A 14,422-nucleotide genomic window follows, 5' to 3' on the forward strand; every position below is an offset into this window, starting at 1 on the left:
AAAAGTGACACCCGGGCACAGTCTATAATGAGCCGAAAGAAACAGTTCAGGAAACTACTACACTGACACAGAAGCTTCAATAAGCAAAATTAACTAAGTACACAGGAGAATTTGTGCCTCAATCTAAAGTGCCATAATGCTAAGTTGCAAAGAGGAATTGGAAATTTCAGCCTAAGACTACAGGCAGGCTACTGCGTGCATGCAGGCATTACAGTCGGATACAACTCAAGCAAGCCTGCAGTAACTTCCCCACACAATTCCTTTGTGACAGGAAGTAGCCTGCTGTTCCAAGATTTTCTTGTTACCTGAATAAAAAAGCTAACCACCATACGAAATTATAAGGTCAAGAATTTCAATTCCCCTGGCTTGTTTGGTGTAGTCAAATATGAAAAACTGGTTTCGTTTGCTGTTCAGCAGAGCAATATACATGCAGCATATTACTACACATGGTTGGTAATGTAACTGCTGTTTCATGGAGAAAGCTTCATTAGCCACAAATGAGGAGTTTTGCGTGATGGGAGGCACAGAGCTGTTGCCTAGCAACCACCGCAGCCGGCGGACGCTGCGCGCTCGCAGCACCATCTGGCAATCAAGAAGCAACCAGAAGAAGATGTCTTGTCTTTAATGGAACAACATAGCTAGAAATAGTTAGTAGTGCATCTTAATTCTCCTTCTCTAGAGTGAGGATGATAGTAGTGATGATGATAGACTAGTCAGCGGCGCATTTTGGGCAAGCGTTTACTCAGCATTGGACATGATTGCATTGGACTAGATTAGATTGGACTAGATTGGATTGGACTAGTTTGGATTGAATTTGAAAGAATCGCTTGGATTGTATTTCACTGGAATGAACAGTACTTGATTGGACTGGATTTGATTAAACTGGATTGGTTTGGATTGGATTCGATTAGACTGAATTGGATGGGATTACACTGGATTGGAGAGGAGTAGGCAGCCCAGCGTCAGTCACACATGCTTTCGCTACGTATATCCTGGCCTAGCTGAGCTAAGCCACGGCCAATTTTTTTTAAGTTGTATCCCACTATAGTTAGTTTCATTAGGGTTTTAGTGCAATTGATAAAATGTAGTATGATGCAAGAACACTTCAGCTACAGCGAGCATAATGACCAGTGCAGTGTGACCATGTAATAAAACTTAACTTATGTCAGAATGCCAACTAAAAAGGTCAAATTAATAACGAATAATGATGTTAAGAGCAGTAATCACAGTATTACTTATCAGCTTTACCAATTGCAGCAGTATCAATGAAGAAATTTCATCTGCAAATCAAACATCATAAAAATTAATGGCGATTTCCACTTGTCAATCGGAGCTGGGCGCCCGAGCCGACCTAAAGCGCTACAGAGCGAATCAGCCTTGGTCGACCAGCGGAACGTGTAGAGCGCGTGGCGGAAGTAAAGCCGAGCCAGTTTCGAAAGTTGTAGCCGCATCCCAGCGCCAAAATGTTTGCGGTTAATAAATAGCCAGGAGTGCGGCCCTCAACAACTTGCTTTCTCATTTTTTTAACGCTGCAGATGTTTGCCGATAGACGCACTTCGACATATTCGCGCAAAAAACGGTGATGCCCAGTGTCCTCTGCCGATGTCGCTGAAACGGTCAAAAACAGCCAAAAGAATCCAGCAGCATCCGGAAGTGACCGCGTCAGCGACTAGGACTTCCGGCGAGATCCGACTTCGGTCGGCGGATCGAGCTGGAGCGTCCCGAGCTGCCCCAAACGACCAGCGGAATATGCGCAACCTATCTTGGTCGACCAGTGGAATTCGAAAGCGTCGTCCCGGAGCAAGAAAACGTGCTCCGTAGCGACCAGTGGAAATCGCCATAAGTTCATTAATCATTAACTTAAGCAGGTCCCGCAAGACAACCTAATCACAACACATTTTGTTTATTGGCATTTTTGAATGGGACATGGTAATGCGTTAAATCCACAAGATAATTTCAAGAGCACCCCATAGGCCATCGTTCATACATGAAAAATTGTTTTCGATGCAATGCCAAACACAAAGTTCTCTATGTTGGCAAATGTAACCCCATCTGGACACAGTATGACAACTGTAGTTTTAGTTTACATATGGTTCAGTTCTCTTCTTTATTTTTTGCCGGGTGGTGAGAAGAAATAATTACTCGGAGGGGGGTGATCTCGAATGTCAACCAAAAGGCACTAGGTTTGCATCAACACGCTATGTATTTTTTGGCGCCATTCGCATGATTACGCTGTTTCCAGCGCGGATTTTTTACGACAGCAGTAGCGATAAGTCCGAAGACGACTTCACGAGCTCTGACTTCAACTTGGATGATGATCAGTCAAACATCAGTGTGGAACTTCATCTAGTAGCCCAAGGAAAGCACACGTTCAATTTCAGCTCGCTCTTGAGCAGTTACACGAGCTTACTCTGTGTTCCCACTGTTTTATTTCAATTCGTTAGGGTTTCAGCAGTAACCAAAGCTCCAGCACCTGAGGTGGCTTCTCCAGAACTGCACCATGGTGTGAAGCTCTTTCAGCCCCATCGAGTGGGGTTTGAGCACCTAGATTTCAGAGAAAAGCTCCTGGAACACATTTTAAATTCTGATGGCAAACTAGACCACCCTCCACCACTCTCTGCAAAACACGCCCCAAAGCACACCAGCTATAAAAAGAAAGTTCAAGAACATGAAAACTGTAAGCTGTGATGTTAGCTATGGAGAAGCAAGCTGAAAAAAAAAAAAAACATTTTTAGCACTTTAAAAATTTGTTATAAGAATGCCATGTCTTCAAAATGGACTTCAGCATATAACATATCAGTTCCTCGGTACTTTGGTTTCACTGCGGTTTGTCAGTGGAATTGGGACAACCGCCAAATAAACTGAATGGTGACTACTGCTGCTGAACAGCACAAAAACAAAAAAAAAATCTGCAGATAGGCACACCAAATTTTTTGTAACTAATTAAAAAGGCAATGTAGTATATATTTTATATTCTGAATAAAAAATGTTACAGAAGACCACTCGTTTTACTGATCATAGAAGTGCCATTGACATAAACAGAATCAAGCTACAGTGAACACACAACCACGCCCCCCTTAAAATTTCTGCTACGTATGCAGATGGGCTACTTGATTTGTCCCCAGACAAACATATTAAAAAAGAAGGTGAAATGTAAACGGAGAGCCCGGCAAAACCAAGCCGCAAGCACTGTTTCTGCAGCTTTATTTTTCATTTTGTTAGCAATTTCCACAGATGTGTACCTATTCCTATAATTCATTCTACTGCAGTCCCAAACACTGCCCTTAAATTTTGCACATCCGGTCACATGGTGTGCAAGTTGCAAGTTCCTTTCCCAAATTGTCAGATGGGTAATAAACCAGGGCTGACCTTGATGGGGCTGACTCAACCAAAAAAGAGCATAAGCAAAGTGCCCTGTAGCACTTCAAAAAGTGTTACATGGCCCCTTTAAGCTTCACATTACACTAATTCTAGTGAAAAATCAAACAGAAAATAAAGTAACTGCCTGCATACCCAGCAACAATCACTGAAGACAAATGCAGTGGTTCCTTGCCCTTCAGGAAATGGGACAGTAGCGCACCCTCAAAACCACAGCTTTGCCATTTTGCCATCTTATCACTGCATGACATGGAGAGGGATACAGCACCCCTGCCGGGCTTGCTTCGAGCCACACACAGCTGGTGGTAGCCTGCACCAGGCTGCTTCTTGTCCTGAGCCACCCCTGGCACACACTTGGCTCCTGTCCTGCGCGACATATACGCTCAGCTGCTGCTCAGGTGTGCCCTCAGCAATGAAAAAGTGACTCACTAGTCCACCTGCGACCACAGCTTCAGGCTTGAGGTGCCTCTTAGCGAGCCACTTTCAAATCAACACTTTGCAACTTCACCTACGGTGCCCAATGACGTTAACCCACTTGTAGTCTTGGACGACCCAGGTTTGTCACAAGCTGACGGTCATTTTCCGGACACCTGGCGAGTCTGGCATGTTTTCTCGCACTCTGTTCCCACTTTCCAGAAAGTAAGGCTCATCCAACCCAAAGTTTTGTTCAGCCAATAAATGCTGGTTAATCACCAATACTTGAAGATAATTTTGGCTCAAATTTCATAAAAGATGACGTCTGTTAGGGAGCTAAGCAACCAGCAAAGGCAAGACAGAAACCCCAACCCAATATTACATCATGAAGCATAACATGCTACCAACCAACCAAGGAGTCCAGAAACATTGTCAGCAGGCACGTGTAAAAAAATAGCAAAACAATAGGCGCATCACCACGCCAACAAGCTCTCAGCAAGCACTAATGTAGCTTTTGCTACCCTTCCAACTCTCGGTAAGCATACCGCAAAAACTCAAGACCACGCACAACACGGCATGCAGAAATAATTTCCTAGCTCGGTAATGACTCAATTATTGGTACTACAAGGAGACAGGCGTTGGACAATACTGCGGAAAAATTTACCAAGCATTTTTTATTCAACTGAAGTGACCCATACCAGTGCCTAAGGCCTATTTCATTCAGCTGCTTGTTTGATATTAGAAATGATGGGCCACCTAGAACAAGAGGCCCATTCCAAGGATGCCTGAACACTATGGCACTAGCAATTTTTTATTCACATACATACAGATGCAGAACTCTGGCCATGAATATAGTATATTTTTCACCTTTTTTACTATTTCTTCCCTGCATAATATCTGCAGAATGTAATTTAAGGACAGTAGATTTTTTGATTAGCAGCAAGCATAGCAAGTTGCTAAGCCTTTAAGTTTCCTGTACCTCAGGACTTTAAAGCAAATATTGGGTGCAAATGCAAGTGACCATGACTGCGACTATAAATTTTACCTATGAACACTTAACCTGAAATTTTATCAAAGGATAACCAATGCCAAAATGCAAGTCAAGTGAACAGAACTGCAGCCTTACATAATTTAGCTAGTATTAACAGAAGCAAATCGAGATTTTTGAAGAAATACATTTTTCTGCAATAAAGTCATTTCAAGTGATAACAATCCGAATGCCTCCATGGCACAACAGCCATTCCACGGTCAGTGCAGATATAAGGAAACCACAAAAGATTACTCCTGGAAATTCACTTCCAGAATTTACTACAACATTTTCCTTTGTTTTGTAATATGATTATGCTGAGCAATTCTAGCTTCTTAATCCTTCATTACACTGCTTCACCAGCTATAGCCTCCATGCCACAATAAGCTGGATCTTTCAATAATGGATGGATAATGGATCCTACCTCATGCAGACCAAAGACCATGTAAGCCATGGCGCTGTTCAGCCAAGCTGCCCTTGGGCCAGCTTGACCAAGACCACCATGCATACCCACAATTTTTCTGATTCCTCTTAGCTTGTTGCTCGTTCATTGTGAGTCACCGCATCATAGCAGAGGCATCAACTTTCATGACAACTAAGCAACTGTGCTTGCAAAAATAAGGTTCCTTTAATTGAAGTAAATGCTCTAATTTTGGTACAGCAGAACAAGACAAGAAAAAGATGGAACAACATAACAACCTTCTTATTGTAGATAAATATGGAAACAATAACAATATTAGTCAATAAATCCCAAAAATCCCCCAATGATGAAAAAGACAACTACTATGTCCAGAGAGCTCTGGATGCAATGAGATGCACTAAACCCTCTCTCCCGTGCATGCCAATCGTGGCCCTACATATGTGAATTGTAGAGGCAGAGGCAGATCGTGAAGTATTTTTTTAAAGGGACAGAACATTGGCCAAAATATGTCATGAGATTATGATGGAGATGGAAAGATATTGCCTCATATAGTACAGATCATGCACTACAATATCAAAGAAAGGAGGCTTTACAATTTTAGTTTGCCATTGAAAATCGCATTAAAAAAAATTGAAGCGCTATCTAGTGGAGAAACATTATTACTTTCACTGTAGTACCTCACATGACTACATGACAGCAAAATATCACAGATTTTCGTAACTGCACACTGTTCTGTTTTCTTCTAGGAGTGCGTGTCACAATTTATTATATTTTGCACTCTCTTCACTGCGTCTTTAAATAAAAACCACCCCTCCTTTCGCACCACGAGAGGCATGCTTTCAGGTTCTGCCACTAGATGGTGCCACAGTGTTTGGAAGTCTGTGAATGAAGCGATGATAGTGCCCACTAAAACTTTCATAGATGAGGCGTGCGTTATTGCACCATAACAGCATTGAGTGAAACTGAAAAGGATGTTACTCTACGCAAAAAATGTCTGATTACTGTCTGGCAAGTGAAATTTATATTTGTTTTTGGTACGTCATTTTTGTCGACCACCAGTCGTCATCGCGGTCGCTGCTCATGGCTTACAGCATCGGAGTACATAAAAACGATCACATGCACTAATCGAAAAATTCTCGGTAAAAATTTTCAACAGCGTTTCTACCAAAAACGTTATGGAATTGAACATTTTAGACATCAATCTTTCCACTATGGCAAAAAAAAATTCGGAACCTAAATTCCAGTATTTTGTCCCTTTAATGTTCTGTCACTGCATAGACCTTGTAATGTATTTAGAAAGAATACTATACGAAATGCAATAAAAGAAATTGAAGAAATTGTTCATAATAATTCATGACATTTAATAGTTCTGAATAGGAGTATTTGACTCAATCATTGGTGCTTTTCAATGGAGGCAAAAAGCCCGGTGTCCGTGTACTGTACAATGTCAGTGCATGTTAAAGAACCCCAGGACGTCGAAAATTACCACTGCATACCACTACAGCAGCTCTCATACCCGATTTGCTTTGGGACATTAAACCATATAATCCAAACCAAACTACTCAGGTACAACTCAAGAACAAAGCAGCACTCAAAGGAGGCCCTCCAGCCAACAGTGTCAGCAGATTTTCATCACACCATGGTTAACCTCGTTCAACTGTGGTAAAGTCACTTTTATCAGGCACTCCTTGCAATGTCATGCCAGCAGGTACATGCAAATCAACCACGATGGCATGAGAATCGGTTCAGGCCATTGGATGGAGTGCCACCTTTGAGGGGCATTTGCCGCTTTGTTCCCAAGTTGTATGAAACTATAGAGAAGCAGCCAATAATGCTTTCGTTGCTCACCTATAGATGTCACCAGGTTCCAAATCCAACCTCGGCCGCTTTGCGGCTATGGAACCATTTTCAATATCTTCAGTAGTAGTCTCCAATGGCACATCATCATTTTTGGGGAAGATGGAGGCATCCCCACCTAAAAGCAATTGGGGCCACTGGTCAAACACCAGGCAAGCAAGCTAGTGGTTTGGGTAAGTTGGCAAGAATTAATTGAACATTATATATCTACAAAAGACAAAGAGCATGAGAAAGGAATGAGACAAATGAACCCTAACTTCCAATTACATTTCAAAATTTTTGCAGCTACAGAAATAAGTCTGTTTGCTTAAAGCTACTAGATGACACCACCGTTTATAAGAGTCATATGCAAAAAATCACTTACATGGTGTATGACTAGAAAAGAGATGAAGCTTCAAACCCGGTCTTAATTGATACTCAAATACAGATGATCCCGTGGGTACAAAAACTGTTGATTCTTTCCCAAGTGCAAGTGCCAGAAATTCTGAATAGGCAAACCTGTCACATGACAAGAAGATGTTACCAAAGGCATGCCAAAGAAAACAGGAAAACATGGCCTATATATATTCATAACCAGCATGTTGCTAACACTCCACTTCTTGATAACTTGAGGGCACTCTGGTATTGCTTTTGTTTTCTTTTAACTTCCCATTAACACCATATGCAATCTGTAAGTGTGTTAGATAAAATAAGCAGAAAAAGTGATAAAGCCAAGTGGTGACAGAAGGGGGTGATTGATGGCAAGAAAGGACTGCAAATAATGAGGGTTTGCCTTACAACAAAGCAAGGCTTAGACCATGCAAATCAGAGTTACAGTAAATTCTGCAACTTTCTGCTATACGCTAAAAATGAAGTAGGAAGGTGATAGCCTAGCACAACCCTTTTTTCAATGTGTCCTATTCCTGGGCTTATGCTCAGGGTGTACTCACACAGTAGTGACAGTACTGAGTTATTTCCCAAAAGAGTCACAAGAAAGGCCAGGATAGGTTTCCTCAGTTGATGACTAAATTTTAGTCCTTTCCACACAGCCTGTTCAAGTACTTTTTCCACCAAGCCTGTGATCCACACAGGAGTCATACGACTTGTAAGTGCAAATATTCGAAACTTAGTGCAGTTTTCGAATAGCATTTACTATTCTATTTGATTTGCACCACACGTCAGTTAACTTTCTCTTTCTTCATAAAATGCCAGCACGTAGCAAAATCCAGTGTGCAGTAATGCGCTGATGGCTATAAACCAACATCGATCTGTGACATAAGCAAGATGCGGTGGCGCTGCTGACACCAGGCTGGGCCGAATGACCCGACTGGAGGTGAAAAGAAGTAACACACAGAACTAAAAGATTTCAAAGCAGTTTTCTGGTTTCACAGTGTGCCTATGATGCCGTCATTCGAGGCAGAGTAACTATGAACATCGTAAAACAAACTTTGGAATTATGAAACCTCATTACAGAGGTGGAGTAACACAGCAAAGCATAAAAGTAAAAGTCGGGAGCACGACTCATACACAGAAACACATGCAAAGAAAAGCTGCGAAATAATTTTCAGGTTTCTGAGAGTACCAGAGTAAATGTGGCCTATAGTTAATAGTGAGTATTGTGAAGAAACAGTGTGACAAAGTATGCTACATTATATTGAAGTCAATCTGTTTTTACAATGCCCTGATAAATGTGTACTGTAAAGACCGACAGACCCTTGCGTAGCTCATTATCCGCCGGGTGCTTCTTGCAATCACGACAGCTTCTCGTGTTGTCCTACATGCCACTAAGGCCACATTCCCTCTTAAATACTGCTGCTCAAATAATACAAACTTTTAAGCTGAAGGCAGTCCTCACACAGCCTGATAAAGGAACCACGCGCAGCAGCAGACGACCAAAATGCCGCATCTGCTCACACAAGTCATGTTCGCGGACACCGGCGTCATCCGCGCTCTACAGAGCGTCTGCGCCACAGGCTGTTACAGTGGGCCGTTTTCTTTCATCCCCTTGTGATGACGTTTGAGAAGTGTTTTTTGAATGTAGTTTTGTCAGCTGCACACCTTGAGTGACAGGTATTAGTAAGAAAATTCAGTGCATATAGCAGCATACCAGGATACAAGTGAAGCTTGCGGGATTCTGAGAAACAACCAGCAGATAACGAGTCTGTCGGCCGGCATGTAAGGCTTCACAACACATTATTGTAGTGGCGTTTTAAATGCAGACTGCCTTTGGAATGACATTGCATACTTTTTCACACATTTCTTCAAAATTCTCGCCAACATTTATAGACTCGCCACCTCTTCTGGAGCTCTGCAAAACAAGAAAAATGTTGCAATCAGTTGTGTTTACGAGTGTTTCCATGGGTCGCTCTCCCAACTCGCACCCCCATAAGTTTCACAGTGTTTTGAAGATGCTGCATCTCAGAAATGGCATTAGAAGTTTTCACAATCTGTTCTAGGATGGTCATGGTCGCTCTGTACCAAAAAACAACATAACAGGTGTTTCGTGAAATCAGAAAACTGCTTTGAAAACATTTACTTCCATGTAGTCCTATAGACATTAAGCCTACTTTTCACCCCCCCCCCCCCCCCCCCCCCCAGTTTGCTGTGACGCCACAAGCGGCGTTTGTAAACGCAGTGTTGGCCTAGAGAGAACCACGTCAGCCAGAAACAGTGCAGCACCACACAACATGTCACTGTGTTGAGCCATGATGAAGTCGACAGCCGGCTATAAACAGACTGGCAACGATCCTCTTGTTTTAGATCACTGCAATGAGACACACGGAGTGTGTAGAAGCAGTTTGGCTTGTGTAGGAAGGAGCAAGTATGCGGCATGTGTACACAGCTGTCCTTGCTCCGTGGAAATCGCTTTTAATTAGGGGCATGTGAATATTCAAAACTTTAAATATGAATCGAATATGCCTGTTATTCGATTTGTATTAAGCTTCAAAAATCTGATAGTTGGAATCTTTCAAATATTCGAAAATTACCGAATATGCAGAAAATTGTTTAATTCACCGCAGTTTCACTGCACTGCGTACTACACCGTAATGCTTGATCATGTGAATGCAGTGAAGCATCCTCAAAACACGACAGGCCGTTTTGTGAAAAAGAACCTTCCTTTTTGGAGACTGCCTTCCCAACAGTGTGCTCAAAGCGAAGCACTTAACGAAGCCAGGTAAAAATGCCATTAACACTTTGGCTTTATCTCAAATAAATACATCCATCGCACAAGTATTTATCAGATAACACTACTGTGGTGCAAACAGTTTTCAGCAATCTGTTCAGGCCCAATAAATAATTCAAGCTTTTAGTTCATTTTTAATATTTTTTTTTCCTGCTTCATGAAGGCCAAATAATTAAGAGTTTACTGCACTCAGCAGGAATATGACAGCTTCACCTGGCTTCATGCAGGTCCTTCCTGTACAAAGACTGGTATACGGAATCCAGCATAAAATTTACACAGAATTTTTTTACCACAGTAAACACTTGTGCGCAAATCTAGTTTAATCTGTGTCTCTTGTGTCCCTTTCACAAGAAGTCTTGTCGCATTTTGTCAACAATGGCCTGTGCTTTGCCCCTCACATAATAGACCGCTGGTGGCACTTCTCTAATGAGGAGGTATCAGTATGGGCACTTGCTCTGATTCAGAACAGCATTTAGTAAACTCCATGGTCCTGGAAGCATAAAGTCAAACTGTAATAGTAGACTGTTTTTCAAATGCAACTGTTAGCAAGTATTATTCTACAAGATAAAGTTGATTATTATTAGTGCTATGATTCCCCTTCCCTTATTTAATGCTTGGTAGAAATTACAGGTATGGTAAATTATGCTCATGGTGTATGACAACGAAATTTTTTTGCCCTAACTTTGCTTTTCACAGCTGTGCTTCGCGGAAAAACAGTTTTAAGTGTTGGTCCTCAGTTTGAACTACATTTACCGATACTCAAAATCATTTGAGAATATCAGACAGTGTTCTCATATCGTATTTCAATTCGCACCCAATTTTTATTATTCTCATTTGCTTCACACTTCTGATATTAGCACAACTCTACTTGTTAAATCGCTGAACTTTAGACAGTGCGTCACTTCGTAAATATCAACACAGGTCATTTCACATTACTCAGACACAAACAGTATCGTCAGCTATCCCAGACACAGGCTATCACCTATCCACACTGCTAACGTAATGTAGCTGCCAACTGCCATCTAAATCTCGACCTGACATGCCCCATCATTGCTATTGCAACAGAGCCTATGAACTTTAGACCAGTCACCAATTCTAGGAGCATTACAGTGCACACTAATTCCATTATGTATAGCAAATGGTCCTAACAGCACCACAGAACAGTTGCCTTAGCATAAAGTATAACTAAATAGTTTTCTCTAATTAGAAAAAGACTGTACAAGAAATATCACATTAATAAATACCCTTCATCTCCCTTATGAAGATGCCTATTCTAATTCTGCTTAGATTTTTTTATTTTCAAACTATGCATGCACGAGAGCCTCAATGCTGTCCTCATACAATCCATGTGCTGCCATAAGTCAAGGCTACATATAAGCATTCTAGCTCACAAAAGCAAGATGCCAAGTGTGGACTGAGTGACGAAAAACAAGCATTTGGGAACATGAACTCCACAGTGCACACACATGCAATAGATAATAACCGAATGTGAGCACACACATGTGCATACTTGCTAACCTAAGGCCCCATCTTGAAAACCACCAAGAAAAGCTTTCAAAAGTAAACAAACTCATAGGAAAATAAAATAATTTCATCATCTATATCAGACAGCTGAAAAGAATAAAACTCTGAATTGCAGTCTTACTTCAACAGCAAGAGAGAAGAAAAAAAAAAAAAGACAGAAAATACAGGAACAAGCATTATCTTTTGCATAGACAAGACAGTAAAAAGACCTTTTACAGCCTTTTCTTTTTGCAGACTAGTAGAAAGCTTCTTCAAAAACCTTTTGCTACACTCATTACAAAGTTTAAAGCTGAGATTAGCTTTTTGAAAACACCTGAGGAAACATCTCCGAGCCAGCACTTCAGCGTGGTTGTCAATCACCTGGTTGCCTGAAAAAAAATTGTAAGAAGTTTAGGCCCGCAGCCAAACTAAGCAGTAGCTTTTGCCGTGAAGTTACCTTTCAGACTCCAGAATACTTTCTTTTTGTTTTGAAGAACTCCATACTTAACAAAGTATAACATAAGGATGGCAGTTACGGCTAATTTAAAGGGGCCCTGGAACATCTTTCAAGCATAGTAAACCCTTTCACTCAACTGCTAGATTGTGTTAAATAGAACATCTGAACCAAATAATACACTTTTTCGTGCAGCAGAACAATCTCAATCGCACGCAAAAGTAGGCAAGCCCTTTCTGGCAACTATTTCAGACTTGCACCCTTCATTGTGTTCCACACCTCCGCATGTTAAGAGATGGCTATTGGTCACATTCTTTCAGACGTCGCACAGCTACCACAGTCACAGCCAGTCAGCTGGATCATGCTGGCGTGCCGGCAATCTCCACTCCCCAGGAATTCGCGTGCGCTTCAACAGCCGAGCATCGCAACTTTATTGGCTAGTGTGGAGGGCCCCTTTAATGATTGTCTTCAATCATACATCCTCACATTCACAAAAGAACCCATAAGCTGCTTTGTTGAAATATACCTGTTGCCTTTAACAGCATCAGGGCAGGCAGATAGAAATGTGCCCTCCCCCCCAATTCTAGAAAGAAAAAAAAAACACTTTATGAAATACTTCGACAGTTCCTGCCTGATAGTTTTCAAACTATGCTCTAATTGTGGGCTTTTGCTTTCCATTAACAATTCTGCCTGAACGAAAAACAAGAAAAACGAATGGATGCTAGCACAAACAAATCTGTCATAGCTGTGCTGCTGGCAAGTCATACATTCATAGCTGGAACACTCCCACATCACTAGCATAGAAAGAGGGCCAATGCACTAATGGTAATAGCAGGAAAGTAGCCAGATGCAGGCCTGATGAGCTACACTGCACATGAGAATGCTAGGGCAAAGCTAAAGCACAGAAATGGCATGCAAGCAGCTGTGTGCAGTCTGTAATTTGCAGATAGTGCAATAGTATTATCCACTCTCTGTTCTTCCTTCTCTTTCTACAAATACACATGTAGAAATGGCAAGACACGAAACCAGATGGATATTCTTATCAGTTATACTACTTCAATCAGGGCACTATGACCAATCAATATTTCCCACTTTCATCAATAAATTTATACCAGAAGTGGATGCGCACAAAATGCCCACATTCCAGAAAATTTTCTACACGGAAACACTCTCGCAGCAACATTTGTTTTTAGTAGCATCAGATCAAGAAACAATACACAGGCTGAAGCAGCTTGAACAGGCACACTTTATATGCATGCAGTCAGCAATCATCCCTTTAGTACTAAGTGTTCCATTTTGCAATGCTTCCACTTGCACTTAAATTCAATACTACAGACACAGCACTTGAGCTCTGCAGACCTGCTGAGTGGTTTGACAGGTATCCTTACCTAATTTGCATGCACTTCCTGTAGGTATACTTTTAGTACCAGTAGCAATCGACACAACTTGCAAAGTGTCTGCAAAATAAGAAGACAAACATATTTACTTCACGACTACGCAGCAGAAAGCAACATATGTAACACTGCTAAAACAGTTGCTCTCCAACTTCTGATGACTTTTCATCACTACAGAGCTTCCTGCATATACAACGGTGGTTTTAAGCCAAAAGAACCATTATTACCTTAGAGCAATAAATAATTGGTGCCATTCTCGGTGAATGAATTTAAATGTATCCAAATGAACACAAATGTTGATAACATGGAAGAAAACACCCCTAGTTTGCACATATAGGATAAATAATGCAGAAATTAAATGAGTCAATAATTTTAAATATCTAGGCATAGTAACAGAGTTGAAACTGACTTGGAGTGCTTACGTTGAATACATTGTTTTGGCATTGTTAAAGAGAATGTGGCTGCTTAAACCAGGCTTGAAACATTGCACAAGTGTAACTAAACTGGCTGCCTACTCGACACTCATTAGAACATTTCTTGAGTACACTGATGTTGTATGGGATCCCCACACAAAGACTGACATCAACTACATCGAAAGTGTGCAAAAAAAAAGCTCTTAGATTCATTTATAATGTTTATAATAAACTAGCCTCTGTCTTTCATCTCAGAATATGATCCGGCCTCCCAACAAATGTCGGCGAAAGATACATTGCTTACAAACTTTAACATTATGAATCACTTCACAAAAATGACACCCGATATGTACTTTAGTCTTAACAAATCAAGAAGAACAAGGGGCAAGCACAGTAAA

General features: G+C 41.2%; 1 protein-coding gene across 4 annotated transcripts in view; it reads right to left on the bottom strand.

The window, feature by feature from the left end:
• Positions 1–14,422, bottom strand: part of Adat1 (Adenosine deaminase, tRNA-specific 1) — a 61,553-nt gene that overhangs the window by 18,514 nt on the left and 28,617 nt on the right. For 2 of the 4 annotated variants that reach the window (XM_084587802.1, XM_084587801.1), the window contains 5 exons: positions 13,606–13,674; positions 12,098–12,152; positions 7,462–7,595; positions 7,089–7,215; positions 3,514–3,744 (listed from right to left, as the gene is read on the bottom strand). In XM_084587802.1, coding sequence (XP_084443928.1) covers positions 3,514–3,744; positions 7,089–7,215; positions 7,462–7,595; positions 12,098–12,152; positions 13,606–13,674 — 616 coding nt within the window. Of the gene's footprint in view, positions 1–3,513; positions 3,745–7,088; positions 7,216–7,461; positions 7,596–9,321; positions 9,637–12,097; positions 12,153–13,605; positions 13,675–14,422 lie in introns of those variants that run through there. The other 2 variants (XM_084587803.1, XM_084587804.1) reach the window with 2 other exon arrangements.

The sequence above is a fragment of the Amblyomma maculatum genome, chromosome 1 (genome assembly GCF_055883805.1).
Source record: "Amblyomma maculatum isolate TAMU_Amacu chromosome 1, ASM5588380v1, whole genome shotgun sequence".
Classification (NCBI taxonomy): Eukaryota; Metazoa; Arthropoda; class Arachnida; order Ixodida; family Ixodidae; genus Amblyomma; species Amblyomma maculatum.